The following is a 17,405-nucleotide window of genomic DNA, read 5'->3' on the forward strand; positions in this document are numbered from 1 at the left end:
ATTTTATTTGACAATCACTAATATATATATATATATATATATATATATATATATATATTATAATATCGCGGTGCGGTGCGGTTTGAACCGCACAACTAATATGTCAAACCGCAACCCGCACCGCACCGCGTGGTTTGTAAAAAATTCAAACCGCAACCGCATCACGAAAATTAAAAACCGCGTTTTGTGGTGCGGTGCGGGCGGTTTATGCGGTTTGGGCGGTTTTCTGATCACCCCTATCTTTGTTGATGCGTGTGAGGGAGGTCCGGGAGAAGCTTATTTTGGTACAATTGTTAAAGATTGTATTCGGTTGTTGAAACACATAAATCTGGTGCTAGTTAGATTTGTGTATAGGTTTGCGAATAATGTGGCGCATGAATTAGCAAATGCTGCTTATTCTATGTTAGACGGAGGAGAATATTTTGATACCCCTCCTGCTTTTATTAAGTCTGTATTAAATGCTGATATGATTTAAGGAATGCAAGCTCTGTTTTATTAAAAAAAAAAAAAAAACTCAAATAGACATCAAATTGATAAATTCATCATACTGAAGTCTCAGCAAACAAAAAGTAATAAAATTAAAAGAGAAGCGGCTTATTTATTTATGAAAAAGGCCCAGGCCCAATACAATACATAAACCACCCTCTCCCTGTATAAAGATGCACCACGCAAAGCAGATGCACCATCAAACAAGCAGTGAAATCAAACCATCAAAGAAATCAGTGAAAGCTACAAAAGCAGTAAAGAAGGAAAGAAAGCAGTAGAGAAGCAGGAGAGTTGGACTTACCGGCAGAAGGAGCCGCCGGAAAGAAGAAGAGAGGTGGTCGGCGTTCATATATTGCGGCTTCAATTAGGGCTCCAAACTATCTCTCTTCAGTTGGGGCTTTTACAATTGGTAAAACTCTAAACCCGATCTCTTTTGTGTTTAAAATCATGTGAAATTACACATTGTGTGCACCCCCTGCGATTCTTCAGCCTGCGACTTTTAACTTTTTGTGCATAATTTAAAATGTATAAGAATATTTTTGATTGTTATTGTTTGATTTCTTTCTAAACAAATATATAAATCTTAAACTTTTTATTTATAAACATAATTTAATAAATATTAAATCTAGACATGGGAGGACTAGAGGAGTATATTTTATTCATTTTTGAGACATGAGTATATTTTAGGAGTTCTTTCAGAGAAAACCCGTGTTTAATTATTATTTTTCAAAAATATGTTATTGTTATATATGGAATCTCAATTGTAACTTTTGCACTCTGAAAATCAACTATTTTTGGTCAAAATTGCAACCACATATACAACTTTAAGGTTCTGTTTGGGAGTGCTGTTAAAAGTGCTGTTACAGATGTCAGATAACTGTTTGGAATTTTCTGATATTTGCTTATTTTGAGTTATGATATTAAAAAAATAAGGTTTTTGGTGAGGTTTGATAATGAAATCTGTAACAACTTTCAGCAAAAGCTGAAAAGCAGCTTTTTCCAAAAGCATGAGATGACCTGCTTTTTCTAAAAGCAGCTTTTCAGCTAAAAGCTGCTGTTCGGAAAAGCTGCTTTTAGATTTACCAAACAGTTTTTCACCAGCTCTTCAGCAAAAAGCTGTTGTTGCTGTCTGCAACAGCAATCCCAAACAGTTTCCAAGTCAGGGATAAGAGAGAATAAACCCAATTCTTGGACTATCCAACAGTAGAAATCAATTCTGAAGGATTCTCACGATATTTTAATCAACGGTCTTTCTAATGCACCAACTCTCATGAAAATGGTTTATTTTGATTGCTGGAATTGGTGTGAATGCAGGGGTCCATTAACATTTATTATTCATCCACCAATTAAAAGTTAGTATTTTTATGAGAGTTGGTGACTATTGTATGCCCATGGGCACACCATAAAAAATTCGTTTAATCAATTCTGAACTGCAGAAAGAACAATATTTGAAAAAATACCATCATACATACACAGATACCAAGAAATTAGGGTCTGGCAATCATGGCGGAGGTGGGCGGTGATGGTAGCAGTGAGTTGTACCATTCAATTCCACGCGGTGGGCCCCTCTATCTCTCTGATCTCGTCGGCTCTCTCACTAACCCTCCATCCTTCAGAAATCACCTTCTCTCTCAACTCCAGGTACTATTTTTCACTTTTCTATCTATTATCAATCAGCATGTATTGTATAGATGTGTGTATGTTATGCAATTCTTTATTGTTCAGAGTATTGGTCATTACATGGGATCTTGTAGTGTTATGAAAATCCTGTATTAGGTATGTTTTGATATGCGGAATACAGGGAGAAATTTAAATGGCTTCGAATTTTTTAAGATGAGGGAGGGAATAGGGGAATGAGATTTTGATGCTCAATTTCTGTGCTGAGAGTAACCATATAATTAAAAGAGAGATTGATGGACCAACAGTATGCCAAATAGAAATTAAAAGATGCGAGTAAAATTAATTTGAATTGAAATAGATATCCAGGAAAAGAAAAGCACGGAGAAAAGATTAAACACAATAGATTTCTGCCATTCCTCTTATATGTAGTTAACTCCCTCGCTAGGTGTCCTTTAGGTATTGGCTAAATATTCCTCCCTTCAGAGGACATCATTTGTGGATTAGCCAAGTGAACAACAACATTGTTCTATTTAACTAATCTTACTTCCAAATTATGAACCCATATGTTTATTGAATGAATTAATGGTAACCTATTGGCTGCTCAGTGTTATTAAACGCGATATGCGCACAAAAGCGCAAAGCCTCCCCTGAGCATAAGCGCAATGAATGCACAGATTCATCGAAGACAAATAAATATACATATTGAAGAAGAATATTATTAATTTATAGATACAAAGACATTTAATCGATAAAGCAACAAAGTTTATCATCATTTAGATATAAGGTAGAACAAATTAAAGTTAGAGTAATAAAGAACACCAAAATTAATCCATTCTTCTTCTTCTTCGTCATCAATATTCACAAAATCATCATCTTCACTAATATGATTAGCATCCTAAAGAAAGTCTTCTTCATCATCCTCAAGTCATCTGTGTATATACAATAATTGTATGTATAAATAAATAAGTGTTCTCAAGATATGTGTATCTTATATATGTATGTATCTATATGCAAGAATCATATAAAAAGATGAGTTTAATCTCTTTCCCCAGTTCGATATCTCTCATTCGTGTAAGTATATTTGGTTTGTATTATTAGTGTCAGTTGGTATAAGGTCCGTAGATTTTGTTTTTACGCAAGTCCTTTAAAAATGACTCATCTTGACAAAAGCGCGCTTAACTTGCGCTTTTAAGAATGACCTATTGGCTGCTTACATTGAGACACATTATATATTGGTATATGTCGAAGCAAATAATTGGCTATGAAATTTACAATAATTACCTACACAATTGGACAATAACTCCTTCACTGTGTATTTGCATTCTTTCAGACTGAACTGATCGTTAGGGTTTTAGGACTTCACCACATTAGTTTTGGGCATTAGGGGTACATACAGGCGTCAAACATGAGGACCAGTAGTTTTTTTTATTAATACACATTTTTTGTTTGTAAAATATTTAATTATCGATATGCCAGTCTTTTTGATTATGAGCTTCCTTAGTTTTTCACCAATGCATTTTTTGATTAATTTTTTATTTATGTCTTTGTCTGTTTTGTTTTTGCTGAAATAGGATCTTCGGGAAGAGTTAGGTCAAGATTTCAATGATACTGGTGAAGAAGATGATTTATCGTAAGGAATTCCTAGTCAATTTTTTTTTGTTATCTCTTATTTTTTGTTTCTGCTGTTAGTTCCTTCCATCATGATGATGAATTTAGTTAGAATGAGGAGATTAAGCTGGTCAAAAGATCCACATGAGATGAGCCAAATGGTTTTACTTACATGGTGATTTGACTAGCTTTCATTAGAATTTTGAGTTTAGCATATTATTAGAATACGTTCTCCTCTTTCGGACTTCAGTTCCCGATTTTATACAATTAGAAAAATTTCAAATCTGGGGAACAATATCTTAAATCAACCCCCTCCCCGCTGTTCAAAGCTATACTATACGCCTATACCCTGGCGCACTATCATTTATTCCCTTCTTGATGACAGTACTTCATTGGTTTGCAGGTTTTTCTGTATGTACTTCTTAATATTAGTGGGGCTTTCACGATTATCTGTATATGCAAACATACTAATCTTTAGCTCACTTAATTTCTTTCTTATACCACTAACTGTGAATATCATTCTTTGATCTTTTGATCATTGATAGATGGGTTTCTAGATTTTTCTCTCTTTATTTAGCCGTAACTGTGAATATCATTCTTTGATCTTTTGATCATTGATAGATGGGTTTCAAGATTTTTATCTCTTTATTTAGCCGTAATTATCTTTTCCCCCAAGTAAGATGCAATCTTCTCAGGTTTTGTCTCTTGCAAAAGATATATGAGTTAAGTTGCATTGTACCTGTAATAAAAGGATTGAATTTAACTACATACTTATTGCTTGTGTGCTGCGCTAATAGTCATTTACAGGATATGTAATCCAGTGCTTTTTTTTTCTAGTAGGCAATAGGCCTCTATTCTGTTTTTCTAATGTGTATTAAGTTTTCATATTCATGTCTTCCACAAATATGTATTGAGTTATCATATTCACGTCTTCCACAGGGTGGATGAGCTTAAGATAGTTACAGAAGAAGAGTTAGTAGATAAGGCATTTGACATCGCATTCAAAGTATGGCTACTTTTCTGATAGAAACATCTTGCTTATTTACTTTTCACGTATAATTAATGAAACATAGGTGTTATATGTAATGACATTTTACTTAAAATGCATGCAGGATGAAGTAACTGAAACAGTTTCAGAAGTGTCAGAGAAGAGTTTGGGCGAAAGGTTAGTATATATCTCTGCATTTGATTTAATTTTTGATGTTCTGTACAAACTAAAGCTACGATGGCATGTCTTTGTAATCATCTGTACAAGCCTAGTTGTACACACTAGTCATTTTTCATCTGTGTTTCAACTGTAGAAGTTTTCTTTAGCTTTCAATTAAACATTCATCTCTTTTTTAGCGTGTTCTTTTGGATGAATATTTAGCTTATCAAGCGTGTTGCATTGACGAAAGATAACTTACATTTGCTGTTAGGGTTTCCAATATTTCAGTGCCTAGTGACAATGGTTATTTGTAATGATATCTCATATCTTCTATTATCAATGGGTTGGCTCTTGGCTGATATTTTTTTCTCAGAGAAGTAAATATTGTTTCATGTAAAGTAGCTGATATACTTGCAATCTCCCGTATTATTTGTCAGCAGAACCGATATTGGCAAAATATCAGGGTCACGAGACAATGCTATTGCAGAAAGCTCGAAAAGTGGAACTGATGGTGCATGTTTAGATGAAACTGGCTTAAGTGACTCTAATGAGAGATTGTGCGACAACTCAAACAAGAGACAGGGAAGGAAAAAGAGACAAAACAATGATAAGAAGAAAAAGAGAAAGAGGGATGACGATCAGACCATAGATAAGAAGAGGAAAAAGAGACAAAAAAAATTAACTGTTGAGGTATGTTACTCCTTACAATCATTTATGATCACTTAAAATGCCCTGCGTTCTGTTAGTTACTTGTGTTGGTATTCCCACCCTTAATCATATTTAGTAAAACATGGCCATTTGGACTGAGAGTCTCTTTGGCACAGAATTTTAAGTTTCCATTTTGAACGTTGACATTCTATCTTTTTTTCCGTTGTAATTCACAAGCTTACAAGCAAGGAAAAAGTTGTTAATTCAGGATAAATATCCTCCAGTACTTGTGCTTTTCTTCTTCTGGCATATTTAATAGATGAGAATTGGGGAAGTTTGTGCTACCTAATGGGTCATTGATGTTGATAAATTTACTATTATACTAGCTAGTTTCTTAATTTGGTGTTGTTCTTTCTATTGTATATTAGGAAAGCTATATCGCAAAGGTGAAAGAACTTGTAAGAATCAAGGAGAAACAACTTGAAGACAAAGCAGCTGTAAAGCTGCATTCTTTCAAGTATGTATACACTGATTTATTAACTAATAGTTGGTGGAACTCTTGTACATCTTTGAGTATGTTAATTATTATATGAGTTGCCCAAAATAATTTTCAATTTTGTTTCTTTAATTTCATCTTTGCAGTGGTAGGATTAACGACAATGCAACGACTTCTTCAGAGAAACCTGACAGAAAGACATCTCTTAAAAGTAACAATTCCACAGCAAAGGTATTTATACTGATATATAAATCTGGTCGATGCATTTGGACTTGCATTGTTTACAGTGCAGTGCCACATACATTGCACACTAGATAAAAGCTTTGGTGTTGTTGCATTAAGTGCATGAGCTTGTTTGTTGTCTTCATATTTGTTATCATTAGGCAAGTCCCTGAATTCTACAATTATGTTTTCTGCTGCCGTGCACATCTGAAACAAGTTCAGTAAAAGGGTCAGTATCTGATTTAGTAGTTTAATTTTGAACATCCCAAACACTCAAAAGATGCAATCATGAATGAACTAATTTGAGTTATCACACTAAGAGCCTGTTTGTTTAAACTTTAAGCTGGGGCTTAAAGCTGTTTCTAACTTTAAGCTGAAAAATGTCTGTTTGTGTAATAAGACAGAAGTCAGCTTAAAGTCGGGATTAAGCCAGAAGCTGACTTAAAGCCATAAGTTAGTTTGAGGTACTTTTTTTCATGACTTAATTTATTTGATTTTTTTTAATAAAACTTAACCATAAGTCATAAATTACTCATAAAATATTTTTATTTTTATTATTATATTTTTAATAACCCATAAATCATTAATAAGTCAAAATTATCCAAACAGACATTTTTAAGCTCCTAGCTTATCAAATAAGTCACATTAAGTCAAAAGTCACGTTAAGTCCTAAGTCATAAGCTCAGCCAAACGTGCTCTAAAACTCTAACATCAGAAATTAAACTCATGTTTTGTCTTGGATTCCTAAAATTTTGAATTAAATTGTCATATTACTTCGTATATGTTTTTTCACCGTATCTTTTAAATTGCTAACCACATTATATTTTTTGGATGCTTAACAGGCAAGGATATCAAGTATTCAAGAAGGGCAAGTACTCCAGCCAGGAAAAGAAGTTATTCTCTGTGTGGAGGTTTACCATAACAAAAGGACTTGGCAAAAGGTAAATAATAATTCTTGACCTCTTAATGAATTCATTTGTGAATTTTTAATACTCTTTAATATTTTGGACCTTTAAGCAGGCTTGTAGCTGCGACATATCTTGCATCTTGATTTTAACAGTATTTGATATATGCATGAATTTGAAACCATGTACAGTATCTGTCAGGATTGTGTCGTAGTAGTACTATAGTAAGGGTTTCTGAGTCGTTTCAAAGTCAGTTAAGAGATAGTGTCTATAAATAGGGCTAAGAAATGTAAATTTCAGTTTTATGATCTGAATGATATGAAATGGGACTTGGTTCCACCATTTCCTCTCTCCCTCCTCTCCAAGTTTCTTTCTATAGAAACTACTATTTACTCCCCAAGTTATCCATATCTATCTCTGTATCTCCTGTTCTATTGCTCTTATCTCTATTGATTTGATCTCTCTCTACATTTCTACTACTATTTCTCTGAATTCTCTTATCAATCTCTCTATTTCTGCCTTCAGTGTTCTGTATCACTCTATCTAACTGTCATCTGTATTTTCTTACTTATCATCTCTGAAAAGACCAAAATATACATAAAAACTCACAAACATACATTCGGGAACAAGCAGTTCCTGACAATATCCTAATTTCCAAATTAATATGTTGAAGACCATAATACAAACCTTCATAAGAAAGTGTTGAAGTTATTTAGAAGTATATATTCTACTAAATAGGAACTTGAATATATTTCAATTAAAGGATGACATCTGGTAATAGTTGTTGTAGTGTGGCTTGTTTTTTAATATACGCAAGTGCTAGACAGCCTTCTCTATTCCTCACCAGCATCCCCTATATATGAGCTGTTGCCATTTTCGACTTTAAGCTGAAAAATGTTTTTGTGTATAAGCCAGAAGTCGGCTTAAAGTTAGAAATAAGCCAGGAATTTACTTAAAACCAAAACTTAGAACCAAGCCAGAAACTAACTTAAAGCCAGAAGTTAGTTTGAGGTACTTTTTTTGGTGACTTAATTTTTTTAACAGTTTTTTGATAAAAATTACCCATAAAACATAAATCACTTTTATTTTTGTTATTATATTTTTATAAATTCTTAAGTCATTAATAAGTCAAAATTACCCAAAGAGACATTTTAAGCTCTCATTTTATCACATAAGTCACGTTAAGTCACAAGTCACGTTAATTCATAAGCTCAGCCAAACAGGCTCTAAACAGAGTGATCAATAAAAACAGAATAACATATATACACCAAAATGTTTGTACAATTATATAGATGCTGGTATGTATATAATCCTAAATTACATTAAATTAATATGTAAAACAACTTATAAGTAAATCATAACCATCAAATACACACACACACATTATATATCATCCAAATTATGTACTGTACAAAGAAAGGAAGAACCTTTTTGTGACGTATGCTGTAGAATCCGATCCCAGTTTTGCAAACTGTGTCCTTAAAAAGCAACTATGCCTCCCCACCGGTGCTTCAGGGAATGATTTGTCAGAGTCTTCTGCGTGACATTAAACTTGTTTGGATGCTGCATGCTAATTTCTGTTCTCCATCTAGTCTATATACCATATTTTACCCATCGTACTATTTCTGTTTGGTAATGGTATATGGAGTGTAATGAATGCTTCTTACATGTAAAAAAGTATTCATGAAATTATTTTTTTGTAATTAGGAAATAGAAAGTGCTCTCATCCATCTCAGAATTAATTTCTCCTTTCTTCACCCATATTAGTATCAACAATTTTGTGAAATCCTCTGTAGACTCAAGAGTTTTTAGTTCTGGGGCGGCAGCTTTTGACCGAGTTGAGGGATAAGATATATTGCTTGACAGATCAGCTCATGGAAAGAGCAGGGCAGCATGACACTTCTGGATATTTCCTTATTGAAGTTAGTCTTTTAATCTTCTCTCTCTCTCTATATATATATACATATACATATACATATACACACATATATATATATATATATATATATATATATATATATATATATATATATATATATATATATATATATGGGTGTGTTATGTTGGGTGAATTTGTCTTGCATCTATTTTAGAGGAGTACATAATAAAATCAACCGACTTGAAAATGACACGAGTAAATTAAAATTCTATCATCCTAAAGACAGAGTAATTAGCATTTTATCATCCTACAAAGACTTTTATATAGCGAATGAGTGCACACGGAAACTGTATAAATTCCTGCAGTCTATAAACTGTCAGAGTCTATAATTTGATCCTAAGTTTATATTGGAGTGATCTTTCCACAATTATTTATATAATTTCCGCAAGTGAGCGTACATGTTTTTGTGCTATGCTCTATAGTTTGTACACATTTTCAGAATAGCAAGTGTCCAATAAACTATTTTATTTCTTCTTTAAATATTAAAGGCCCCATTCAACTATTTTGCCATACCATATTCTATTAGATATCATTAAATAAACTGGGCTATCTATAACCAGAAAAGTAATGTTAATTTTGCTCAGGCTCTCTTGACTGTGTTTTGAAATTATTTTTTTTGTCTATGTTATTATAACACTTTTCCTTGTTAAAATATCATCTCTACGTGAAAGTTTAAAAGATCACAGATATAAGGACATGAATTGGGTTTTGCATCTCAAAAAACAAACACAAAATGTTTTCATCACGTCGCGAAATTTAGCCACATTGTCTCTAGTATTCTTTTTAAAATTTGTAATGAAGTTCTACCGCGTCTCATGCCGTCATGCTGTTTGAGTAATAGTTAAGAACTGTTGCCTAGGAAATTATTAATAGGTCAATCAGGTGACAGTTAATTATATCACACTGGCCTAACGAAATTGGCCTTCTGCAGCATTGCTGTGATTAAAAATTGTTTAAATGCTGAAATTGTTGACCTGTACATATATAACAATTGGATCACATGGTTCCTTCGCCCCTCTCCATTGTGCAGAATGTCTTTTGCAACGATCTGAGAGATACCTCTGCAATAGACTATAGCAAACCTATTCTGGACTGGCTTAAAGACTCAAAGAAGGAAGCACTTGAAAAATGGGAATATATTTTATCTGGAAGATTACAGCCAAGGCAGAAGGCCCTTGTAAATAATAAAAAGAAAGAAATTTTGCCTGGGTTTAAAGCTGTCCGGATGCAAGAGACGCAATTTTGTGAATTAAACTTCCGACTCGGGGCTGGATATCTATATTGTCATCAGGTATGGTTCTTTGATACTTTTGTTTGATGCCTTTTAGGTTATGAGGTACTTTTTCTTGCATGTCATTGCTATCTAGCGGATATCTGCAGTATTGTCTTTGCATGTGTAAGTGCAAAATGTTTTGTTGCATCGTTTAAATAAACCCTATGAAGTATTAAAGTCTGCGAAGTTTAGCAAGTACAAGATATTAGTATAAAAGATAAATCTTTTGCTATGATTAAATTTGGGAAGATTTTGTAATTAAGAAAGTGTTCTGTGATCTGAATTTGCTTGCATTTTGTTAGACCTTGTTTGATCTCATCTAACTTCTTGCCCTCCGCCAATTTTATGAAATTTAAGTGCATTCTTCCATTCTTCGTTGTAAAATTCTTCATCTAATCAATAAAGTTTTTATAAGATTAGTGTTCTCTTTTTCCTTGTCAATTGCCCTTTTTTCCTCAATAATAAACTAAGAAGACGTCATGTTTTTCCTGGTTTGTCTTTTTGTCTAGGGTGACTGCAAGCACACTATTGTTATCAGAGATATGAGGCTGATCCATCCCGAAGACATACAAGATCGATTTGCTTATCCAGTTGTAACATTTCAAATTAAACCACGGATCCGAAAGTGTTCTGTATGCCAGATATTTAGAGCCAAATTGGTGACAGTGGACGACAAATGGGCTGAAGAGAATTCTTGCTATTTCTGTGATACTTGCTATTACATGCTTCACTATGCCAACGAGTCCTTGCTGTATCCAGACTTCTCTGTATATGATTATCATCATGATCAAATTTGAACTGAAAAACATTTTGCATGCAACTGTTACTTATTGTTCTACTTATCAATCCATGTAGTCGAGGGGAGTAATGTACATAAGAAAAAGAAGTTTTATCTTTTTAGGGATTCGATGGTGTGAGTTCTCATAAAAAAACATGATAGTCTGTTGCTGAAAAATTTAAATTATGTATCCAAAAATTGGTTCTTGTTTATAGCAACTTCAATTGTAATCACCCTCAACCTCTTTTTTCCTAACTGCTGTGAGGGGCTTCTATCGATTTTCACTGGTGGAAAGCATCAAATCAAAAACCGGTGGAAAGCCCCAAATCAATACTGGAAAGCCCCAAACCGAAAATCGGTAGAAAACCTCAAATAAATTATTTTTCAATAATACTCTTTCCCATATACGTTTTTCTATCTTTCAATATTGTATTTGGATAAAATCTTTTTTGAGCGAGTTTTGTTCTTAATTTATTTAGGCTTTGTTGGTCTGGCTGTGCGCGAAGAAGGACTTGACTTCATGATCTCGACTAAAGGAAAGTTCTCTTTGTGAGAGCTTGGTATGTTGTATGGTGTATTTTGATGTGAGGAATGTTGCTGGCTTTTAAGTATTAAAGATTTATATGAAATTACGATTGATAGCTCAAACTAGTTTTTTGGTGAAGGCGACATATGTAAATATATCAATTTGAATGAATCGCTTGATTGTGTATTCATAAAGATCAGGGTTTTTTCAAAAAAAAAAGAGAAAATGTGTGTAGAACACTGGAAAAAGAATTCTGGGGATGGATCAATATGAGATACTCTCTCCGTCCAAGTAAATATTTTCGTTCACTATTTGCATACATTTTAAGATTTTTGGTGCTCATTTGGTTTCCTCTCTAATATACCGGAATTTAACTTCTGGGAAGTAATTATAGATGAAGTTGTTTGGTTGATAAAAGTAGGAAGAGCAACTTCATGAATACTCATAATTTGTAAGAAGTTACTAACCCATTCCACCCTTATCATTGGAATTCATGTGATTTTAAATTTTTATGTAACACCAAACAATTTTTTTCACTTCCCACAAATTTTAATTACTAGGAAACTACTACTTCCCAGTTCCCATAACAAGTTAATTCTGATATGCAACCAAACAAGCACTGATAAAATATAGTATTACAACATTTTTGATTTATTTATTTTAAATAAAAATTTAAACATGAAATTTTTATTCAAATAAAAATTAAAAAAATTGTTATGAAATTATAACTACAGCCTCGAAATGGCGTAAGCGTGAGTAGTAAAGAATCTGATTTCAAATGAGCCCTGCAGAAGTCTATAAATTTGTGCATTGTGATCTTCCCCCATTTTGGAAACTTGTTTAGCTTGATTTGAAGCCATGAGCACAGGCGAGTTGCTCAGCGTTCATCCTTCTGAGCTCAAATTCCCATGTAAGCCTAATTTAGTGCTTAAATACACATTTATTTGTTTATATGTATATGCAATATTTGTATCATTTTCAAGAAAATTAAGGGAAAAGATTGAATTTCTTGAATAATTGATTAATGGGTTTGTTTGTTTATGTGTTGAAACAGTTGAATTGACGAAGCAGAGTTCTTGTACTGTGCAATTGACCAACAAGACTAATGATTATGTTGCTTTTAAGGTTTACTTGTTTTTAACAAGTGTATTGTGTGTTTTGTAAGTCATTCTATGTAGGTTATTCGAGAAAATGCATGGTTTTGCGTAATTATATAATTTAATGCATCCAACATTGAACAAGTGTAAACTTTGCCTTGATAATCTGATGTATGATATGATTGTGGGTTTTGAAGTAATTTTTGTAATTAAAAGAAATGGTCACCTTCTCGTAGATGTGTGTGTCACTGTTTAAAGAGGCATTTTGTAGTGTGAACTAAGGTGTTGTGGTTTGCTATTTTGGGCCATCAATCTTATATAGGTTGGTGTTTGATAAAGTGAATTACAACTGATCAGGTTAAGACAACAAACCCTAAGAAGTATTGTGTCCGTCCCGTTAGTGGTATCATTTCGCCAGGGTCATCTTCCTGCTTTATAGGTACAAGTTACAACTGAGATAATTGAGATATATCAGTTGTCTTGTTTCCTTTTTTCTTTGTAAGTTTGGCTTGGAAAAAAGAAATTGGTAATTGCAGTTCTATTTACATGTAGTCACAATGCAAGCCTCGGAAAAGGCACCACCAAGTATGCAGTGCAAGGACAAGTTTCTCCTCCAAAGTGTTATTGCGCCTAATGGTGCCACTAATAAAGATACAAGCCCAGAACTGGTTGTTTATCTGCACCTCTGTTTTATTAAGATTTTGGCAGTTCTATTGCTATCTAGGTCATAATTGTGATGCCAACTTAATTTGCAGTTTAGTAAGGCAGATGGGAAGGTTGTTGAGGAGTTTAGATTGAGAGTTGTGTATATTCTTGCTAATCCACCATCACCTGTTCCTGAAGGATCAGAAGAAGATTCTTCACCCATGGCAAATCATGTCGAGGGTGGAAATCAAAATGCTACTTTGTTTGATGGGGTAAGTGATTGATGCAACTATTTTGCTTATACTGAGTTGTTTTGGAAGTTTTTTTCTTTCAAAGATATGCTCATTTACTTTAAAATATCAGTTGACAGGCTCTCTAGAAGAACTGAAAGAGAAGCCTGCATCTGCAGAGGTGAGCAATCTCCCTCTTGTACACATATGCAAGCATGCACTTGTGAGCATAAGATCTCTATACATTGTCCGACTTACGAAATTAGCGTCCCTTAAAATTTCCTGATATGTTGACTAATGTAGTCTATATTTACTTCGGTGTGATTTCTGAGAAGTTAAGTACTACATACGTGAGTCACTTATCATTCTTGTGCATTGTTGGTACCCTACAATGATACAGTGTTTAGAAGTTCAATTAGGAACTAAGAATGAGCTAGTAGCCTAGTACTACCAAGTAAATGAATATCCTTGGGTTGGGTCTTGAAGGCAAAGTTCTAAATCTTGGCACAGACTATATTACGTTTCTAACAAGATAAAAGTAACTTACAATCAGATATCATGAGTATGCATTTGCCACAACTTTTGACTTCTTTTACTTCTTCCTTTGAGGACTACTGCTGGAATTAGACTTGCTTTATACATATGGGGTTTCTGTAGACTCACTTAGAGTTTATCCGTTTTAGAAGATAAATTCGTATTAGTCTAAATTTTTTTGGAGAATGGTATTCTGAGTTTGATAACCCAATCTGCCTTGTCAACTATGGTAGCTAAACAATAAAAATCTTATGTACAGGTATGGTCCATGGTTTCCAGGCTGACTGATGAAAAAGCTTCTGCTATTGAACAAAATCAGGAGCTTAATCAGGAGTTGGTATGCTTCCCTTATCTTATGATGACTTTGTATGTTGCTGTTCTACTTTCAGTAGTAATGAACTATCATGTTATATTATAATATTCTTTTAAATGTCATGCATGATGCTCTTTCCTATTAAATTTGCAAACTGCCAGTGATAATGTGTACTAGAGCTTCACTAATAGCCTAGTAACTCAAGTAGAGTATTCACGTGGGCTAAAATCGATTGGGAAGATTATAGGTGAAACAGGTCGGACAGGGGATCTCATATCCATACACGAATTTGCACGGGTCAGGATGGCAGTACTTTTGTACATGGTGGGCACTTAATAATCTTATTATGCTGCTTGATGTCATGTCACTGAAAAAAGTTAATTGCATGTAGGGTTATTTAAATAAGTTTTGCTCTGTAGTCATATATAATGCAAGGAACATTCCATTCATGAGTAATGGGAGGATTTATATATCAAAACTTTGTTAGTATTAAATGACTTGCGAGCGAACATGATGAACATAAAACAGTTTTCTTTCTCCATCCAACTTCCGAATGTTGAATTAGCTACCTGGTCTAAACTTTGTCCATCTTGCACCTTGAAATTATTTTTTTACTTCTGATTAAGAACTGCGATGATAATTAAGAACTGCTATGATAATTCTGGTTGTTTACATACATACTTGTTGTGACTTAAAATGAGATATAATAGGCATCAATTAGCCATTTTCTGCCTCTTGTAGATACTGTGGTTCATGATAAGCATACCCCAATTTTTGGGGGAAACATGCTATGCAGGAGTTGATGAATAATTTAGTGTTTCATTAAAAAAAACTCCAATGCGTGGATCATAAACATAATCAAATTTTTGTTTGACAGGAACTGCTGCAGAAAGAAACGGGCAAAAGTAATATTGGGGGATCATACATTCTATTGGTGGTGCTGATCGGTTTGCTAGGGTTTCTTGTGAGCTACCTCATTAATTCACATTAGAGGCTCGGGCTTTACTAGTCATTCGGGATGCCTATTGAAAAATGAGTTGAGTGTTTTCGCCAATGTATAATTGACCTAGATTTTTTTTTCATTCTCTTGGTAAACGACAAATAAGTAGTCATTTTTATCAGCGAATTGATAGTACAGTTTGTTCTTTGGTAAAATTTGTTTAGAACTGTGTTATCATCCATTTCCACAGAATGTTCAGGCAGGACGAGGTACATTAAAAAATTATTTAAAATCGATATTTTGAAGATAGAAGAATCCACACTGCTCATTTTTCCTTTGAATTACCTTTTCACCAAAGACAGATTCTGGAAACTTCAATATAAAAAAAGAGAGAGAGAGAGAGAGAGAGAGAGAGAGAGAGAGAGATAAGAGATTTCAATTCGAGCCCTCAACAGGCATCGTGAAACAAGAGATTAAACAAAAGAAGCAGAAGGCTGAAGAGATGAATTCATAACAATTGAATCATAACATTGCCCAAATAACTTTACAATTATATGCTCTCTCTCTCCCCCACATCTCTCTACATGGATGTAGAGTCAAAGATCATCTTTTTCCTTGTTTGGTTTGCGATGAATCTCTTCAGTACGCTTGAGCTTCTCAAAATTGGTAACAAAGAGTTTCTTGATATCAGGAACATCGTAATTCTGAGCTATATACACTCCACACGCTGTCCCCATCATGAAGGTAAAGCTTCTCGTAATTATTCCCATCTCTCTGTTTTTTCTGATTCTTCAACCCTAGTTTGTTCTGATTTGGGAGTACCCTACATATATAGTTTTTTACCTTACATATTTTGTGACTTGTTTTACAAGAATGTTTATAAAAAAATTGTGACTTGTTTTACAAGAATGTTAAGAAAAATTAAATTGTGACTTGTTTTACAAGAATGTTAAAAAAAACTTTGCGCTAAATCCAAGAATTTTTTTTTTTAAATAAAAAATCCAAGAATCTTATCTTACTCATAAAAGTCAATAATATTTATTTGTTCTGTATTAAAAAAATGGTTGGTTGATTTGTTATTTAGAGAGATACACCCTCTGTTTCAACTTTCAAGTTAGATGTCTACTTTCAAAAATTCAAATAGCTTAAGAATAATGAATTCTTATAAATTAAATATATTAAATGATATAATATGTGAAATGAGGTCAATCTATGAAATATACAAAAGAGATATGTGAAGTAATATTGACTTTGTAAATATAATTTTACATTGAAAGTTGAAGGGATGTCTAAATTGAAATAATTTTTTTCCTCAAAAGTGGACATGTAAATTGAAATGGATGGAGTAGTAGATGCTACCTAGTTGAGAAAAAACCACGAGTATATAAAATTATTTATCACATTTATCCCGTACCTATCCACATAAATTATTTACATTGTTATAGGAATAGGCTTGATTAGATACAATTTTCATTTCCATTTACCCAGGGCCATATCAATAATCCAACGACCCTCTTGGACCATGTTCACTTGGATACGATGAGAATGAAAAAAGAATGTAATGAAAAAACATATAGAAGTTTTATGGAAAAAAGATGAAAGCATAGAATAATAGTATTAAATATGAACGTGTTTAAATTTCTTTAGATAAAAATTATAAGAAACTTAATGTGGAAATGGAATAAAAGTTCCTTTCAAAATATACGGGTTAGAATTCTGGTTAATATAGTACCAATGGAATGATTGAAATAATGAAAATTATAGATATTCTCTAACCAACTCCATATTAGAGTATAAATTCATTACATTGTTCCTTTGTTCCGTTCCATCAAGTGAACACAACCTTAGACCGTGTTTACTTGGATGGAATAAAATGAATGGAGAATGAAATGGAATTTGTAGTATAAATTAAGAGTGATTAGAGAAATCGTATAAAATATTTATTAATTCAATCATTTCATTTTAACTATTTGAACTACATATTTAACCCACATGTTT

General features: G+C 33.2%; 3 protein-coding genes across 4 annotated transcripts; 2 read left to right on the forward strand and 1 right to left on the reverse strand.

The window, feature by feature from the left end:
- The first annotated feature begins 596 nt into the window (after positions 1-596).
- Positions 597-11,355, forward strand: LOC108196916 (snRNA-activating protein complex subunit). 2 transcript variants are annotated; one of them, XM_017364406.2, is made up of 12 exons: positions 597-895; positions 1,963-2,127; positions 3,678-3,736; positions 4,654-4,720; positions 4,827-4,879; positions 5,302-5,551; positions 5,938-6,026; positions 6,152-6,236; positions 7,070-7,168; positions 8,929-9,054; positions 10,102-10,362; positions 10,854-11,355. In XM_017364406.2, exons 2-12 carry the CDS (start codon positions 1,990-1,992, stop codon positions 11,139-11,141), a joined length of 1,515 nt encoding a protein of 504 aa, XP_017219895.1. In that variant the 5' UTR covers positions 597-895; positions 1,963-1,989; the 3' UTR covers positions 11,142-11,355. The 2 variants fall into 2 exon arrangements, with proteins under 2 accessions (XP_017219895.1, XP_017219894.1); XM_017364405.2 differs by having other exon boundaries at positions 634-895; positions 5,299-5,551.
- Positions 11,356-12,382: 1,027 nt separating this feature from the next.
- LOC108193984 (vesicle-associated protein 1-3) lies at positions 12,383-15,648 on the forward strand. Its single transcript, XM_017360854.2, has 8 exons — positions 12,383-12,558; positions 12,703-12,773; positions 13,103-13,184; positions 13,298-13,413; positions 13,501-13,662; positions 13,754-13,801; positions 14,414-14,491; positions 15,345-15,648. Exons 1-8 carry the CDS (start codon positions 12,507-12,509, stop codon positions 15,456-15,458), a joined length of 723 nt encoding a protein of 240 aa, XP_017216343.1. The 5' UTR covers positions 12,383-12,506; the 3' UTR covers positions 15,459-15,648.
- Positions 15,649-15,829: 181 nt separating this feature from the next.
- Positions 15,830-16,225, reverse strand: LOC108193985 (uncharacterized). Its single transcript, XM_017360856.2, has one exon. The coding sequence runs from the start codon at positions 16,175-16,177 to the stop codon at positions 16,004-16,006; it is 174 nt and encodes a 57-aa protein (XP_017216345.1). The 5' UTR covers positions 16,178-16,225; the 3' UTR covers positions 15,830-16,003.
- Positions 16,226-17,405: the final 1,180 nt, after the last annotated feature.

This window comes from Daucus carota, chromosome 7 (assembly GCF_001625215.2).
Source record: "Daucus carota subsp. sativus chromosome 7, DH1 v3.0, whole genome shotgun sequence".
Lineage (NCBI taxonomy): Eukaryota > Viridiplantae > Streptophyta > Magnoliopsida > Apiales > Apiaceae > Daucus > Daucus carota.

What these genes read in the sequence shown, in the direction of transcription:
- LOC108193985 (XM_017360856.2), bottom strand. Translation starts at nt 16,177, where the DNA reads ATGGGAATAATTACGAGAAGCTTTACCTTCATGATGGGGACAGCGTGT.
- LOC108193984 (XM_017360854.2), top strand. Translation starts at nt 12,507, where the DNA reads ATGAGCACAGGCGAGTTGCTCAGCGTTCATCCTTCTGAGCTCAAATTC. An exon ending in ATGCTACTTTGTTTGATGGG is followed by an intron (nt 13,663 to 13,753) that starts GTAAGTGATTGA and finishes TTAAAATATCAG; the next exon opens with TTGACAGGCTCTCTAGAAGA. An exon ending in AGGAGCTTAATCAGGAGTTG is followed by an intron (nt 14,492 to 15,344) that starts GTATGCTTCCCT and finishes TTTGTTTGACAG; the next exon opens with GAACTGCTGCAGAAAGAAAC.
- LOC108196916 (XM_017364405.2), top strand. Translation starts at nt 1,990, where the DNA reads ATGGCGGAGGTGGGCGGTGATGGTAGCAGTGAGTTGTACCATTCAATT. An exon ending in ACCTTCTCTCTCAACTCCAG is followed by an intron (nt 2,128 to 3,677) that starts GTACTATTTTTC and finishes TTGCTGAAATAG; the next exon opens with GATCTTCGGGAAGAGTTAGG. An exon ending in GATATCTATATTGTCATCAG is followed by an intron (nt 10,363 to 10,853) that starts GTATGGTTCTTT and finishes CTTTTTGTCTAG; the next exon opens with GGTGACTGCAAGCACACTAT.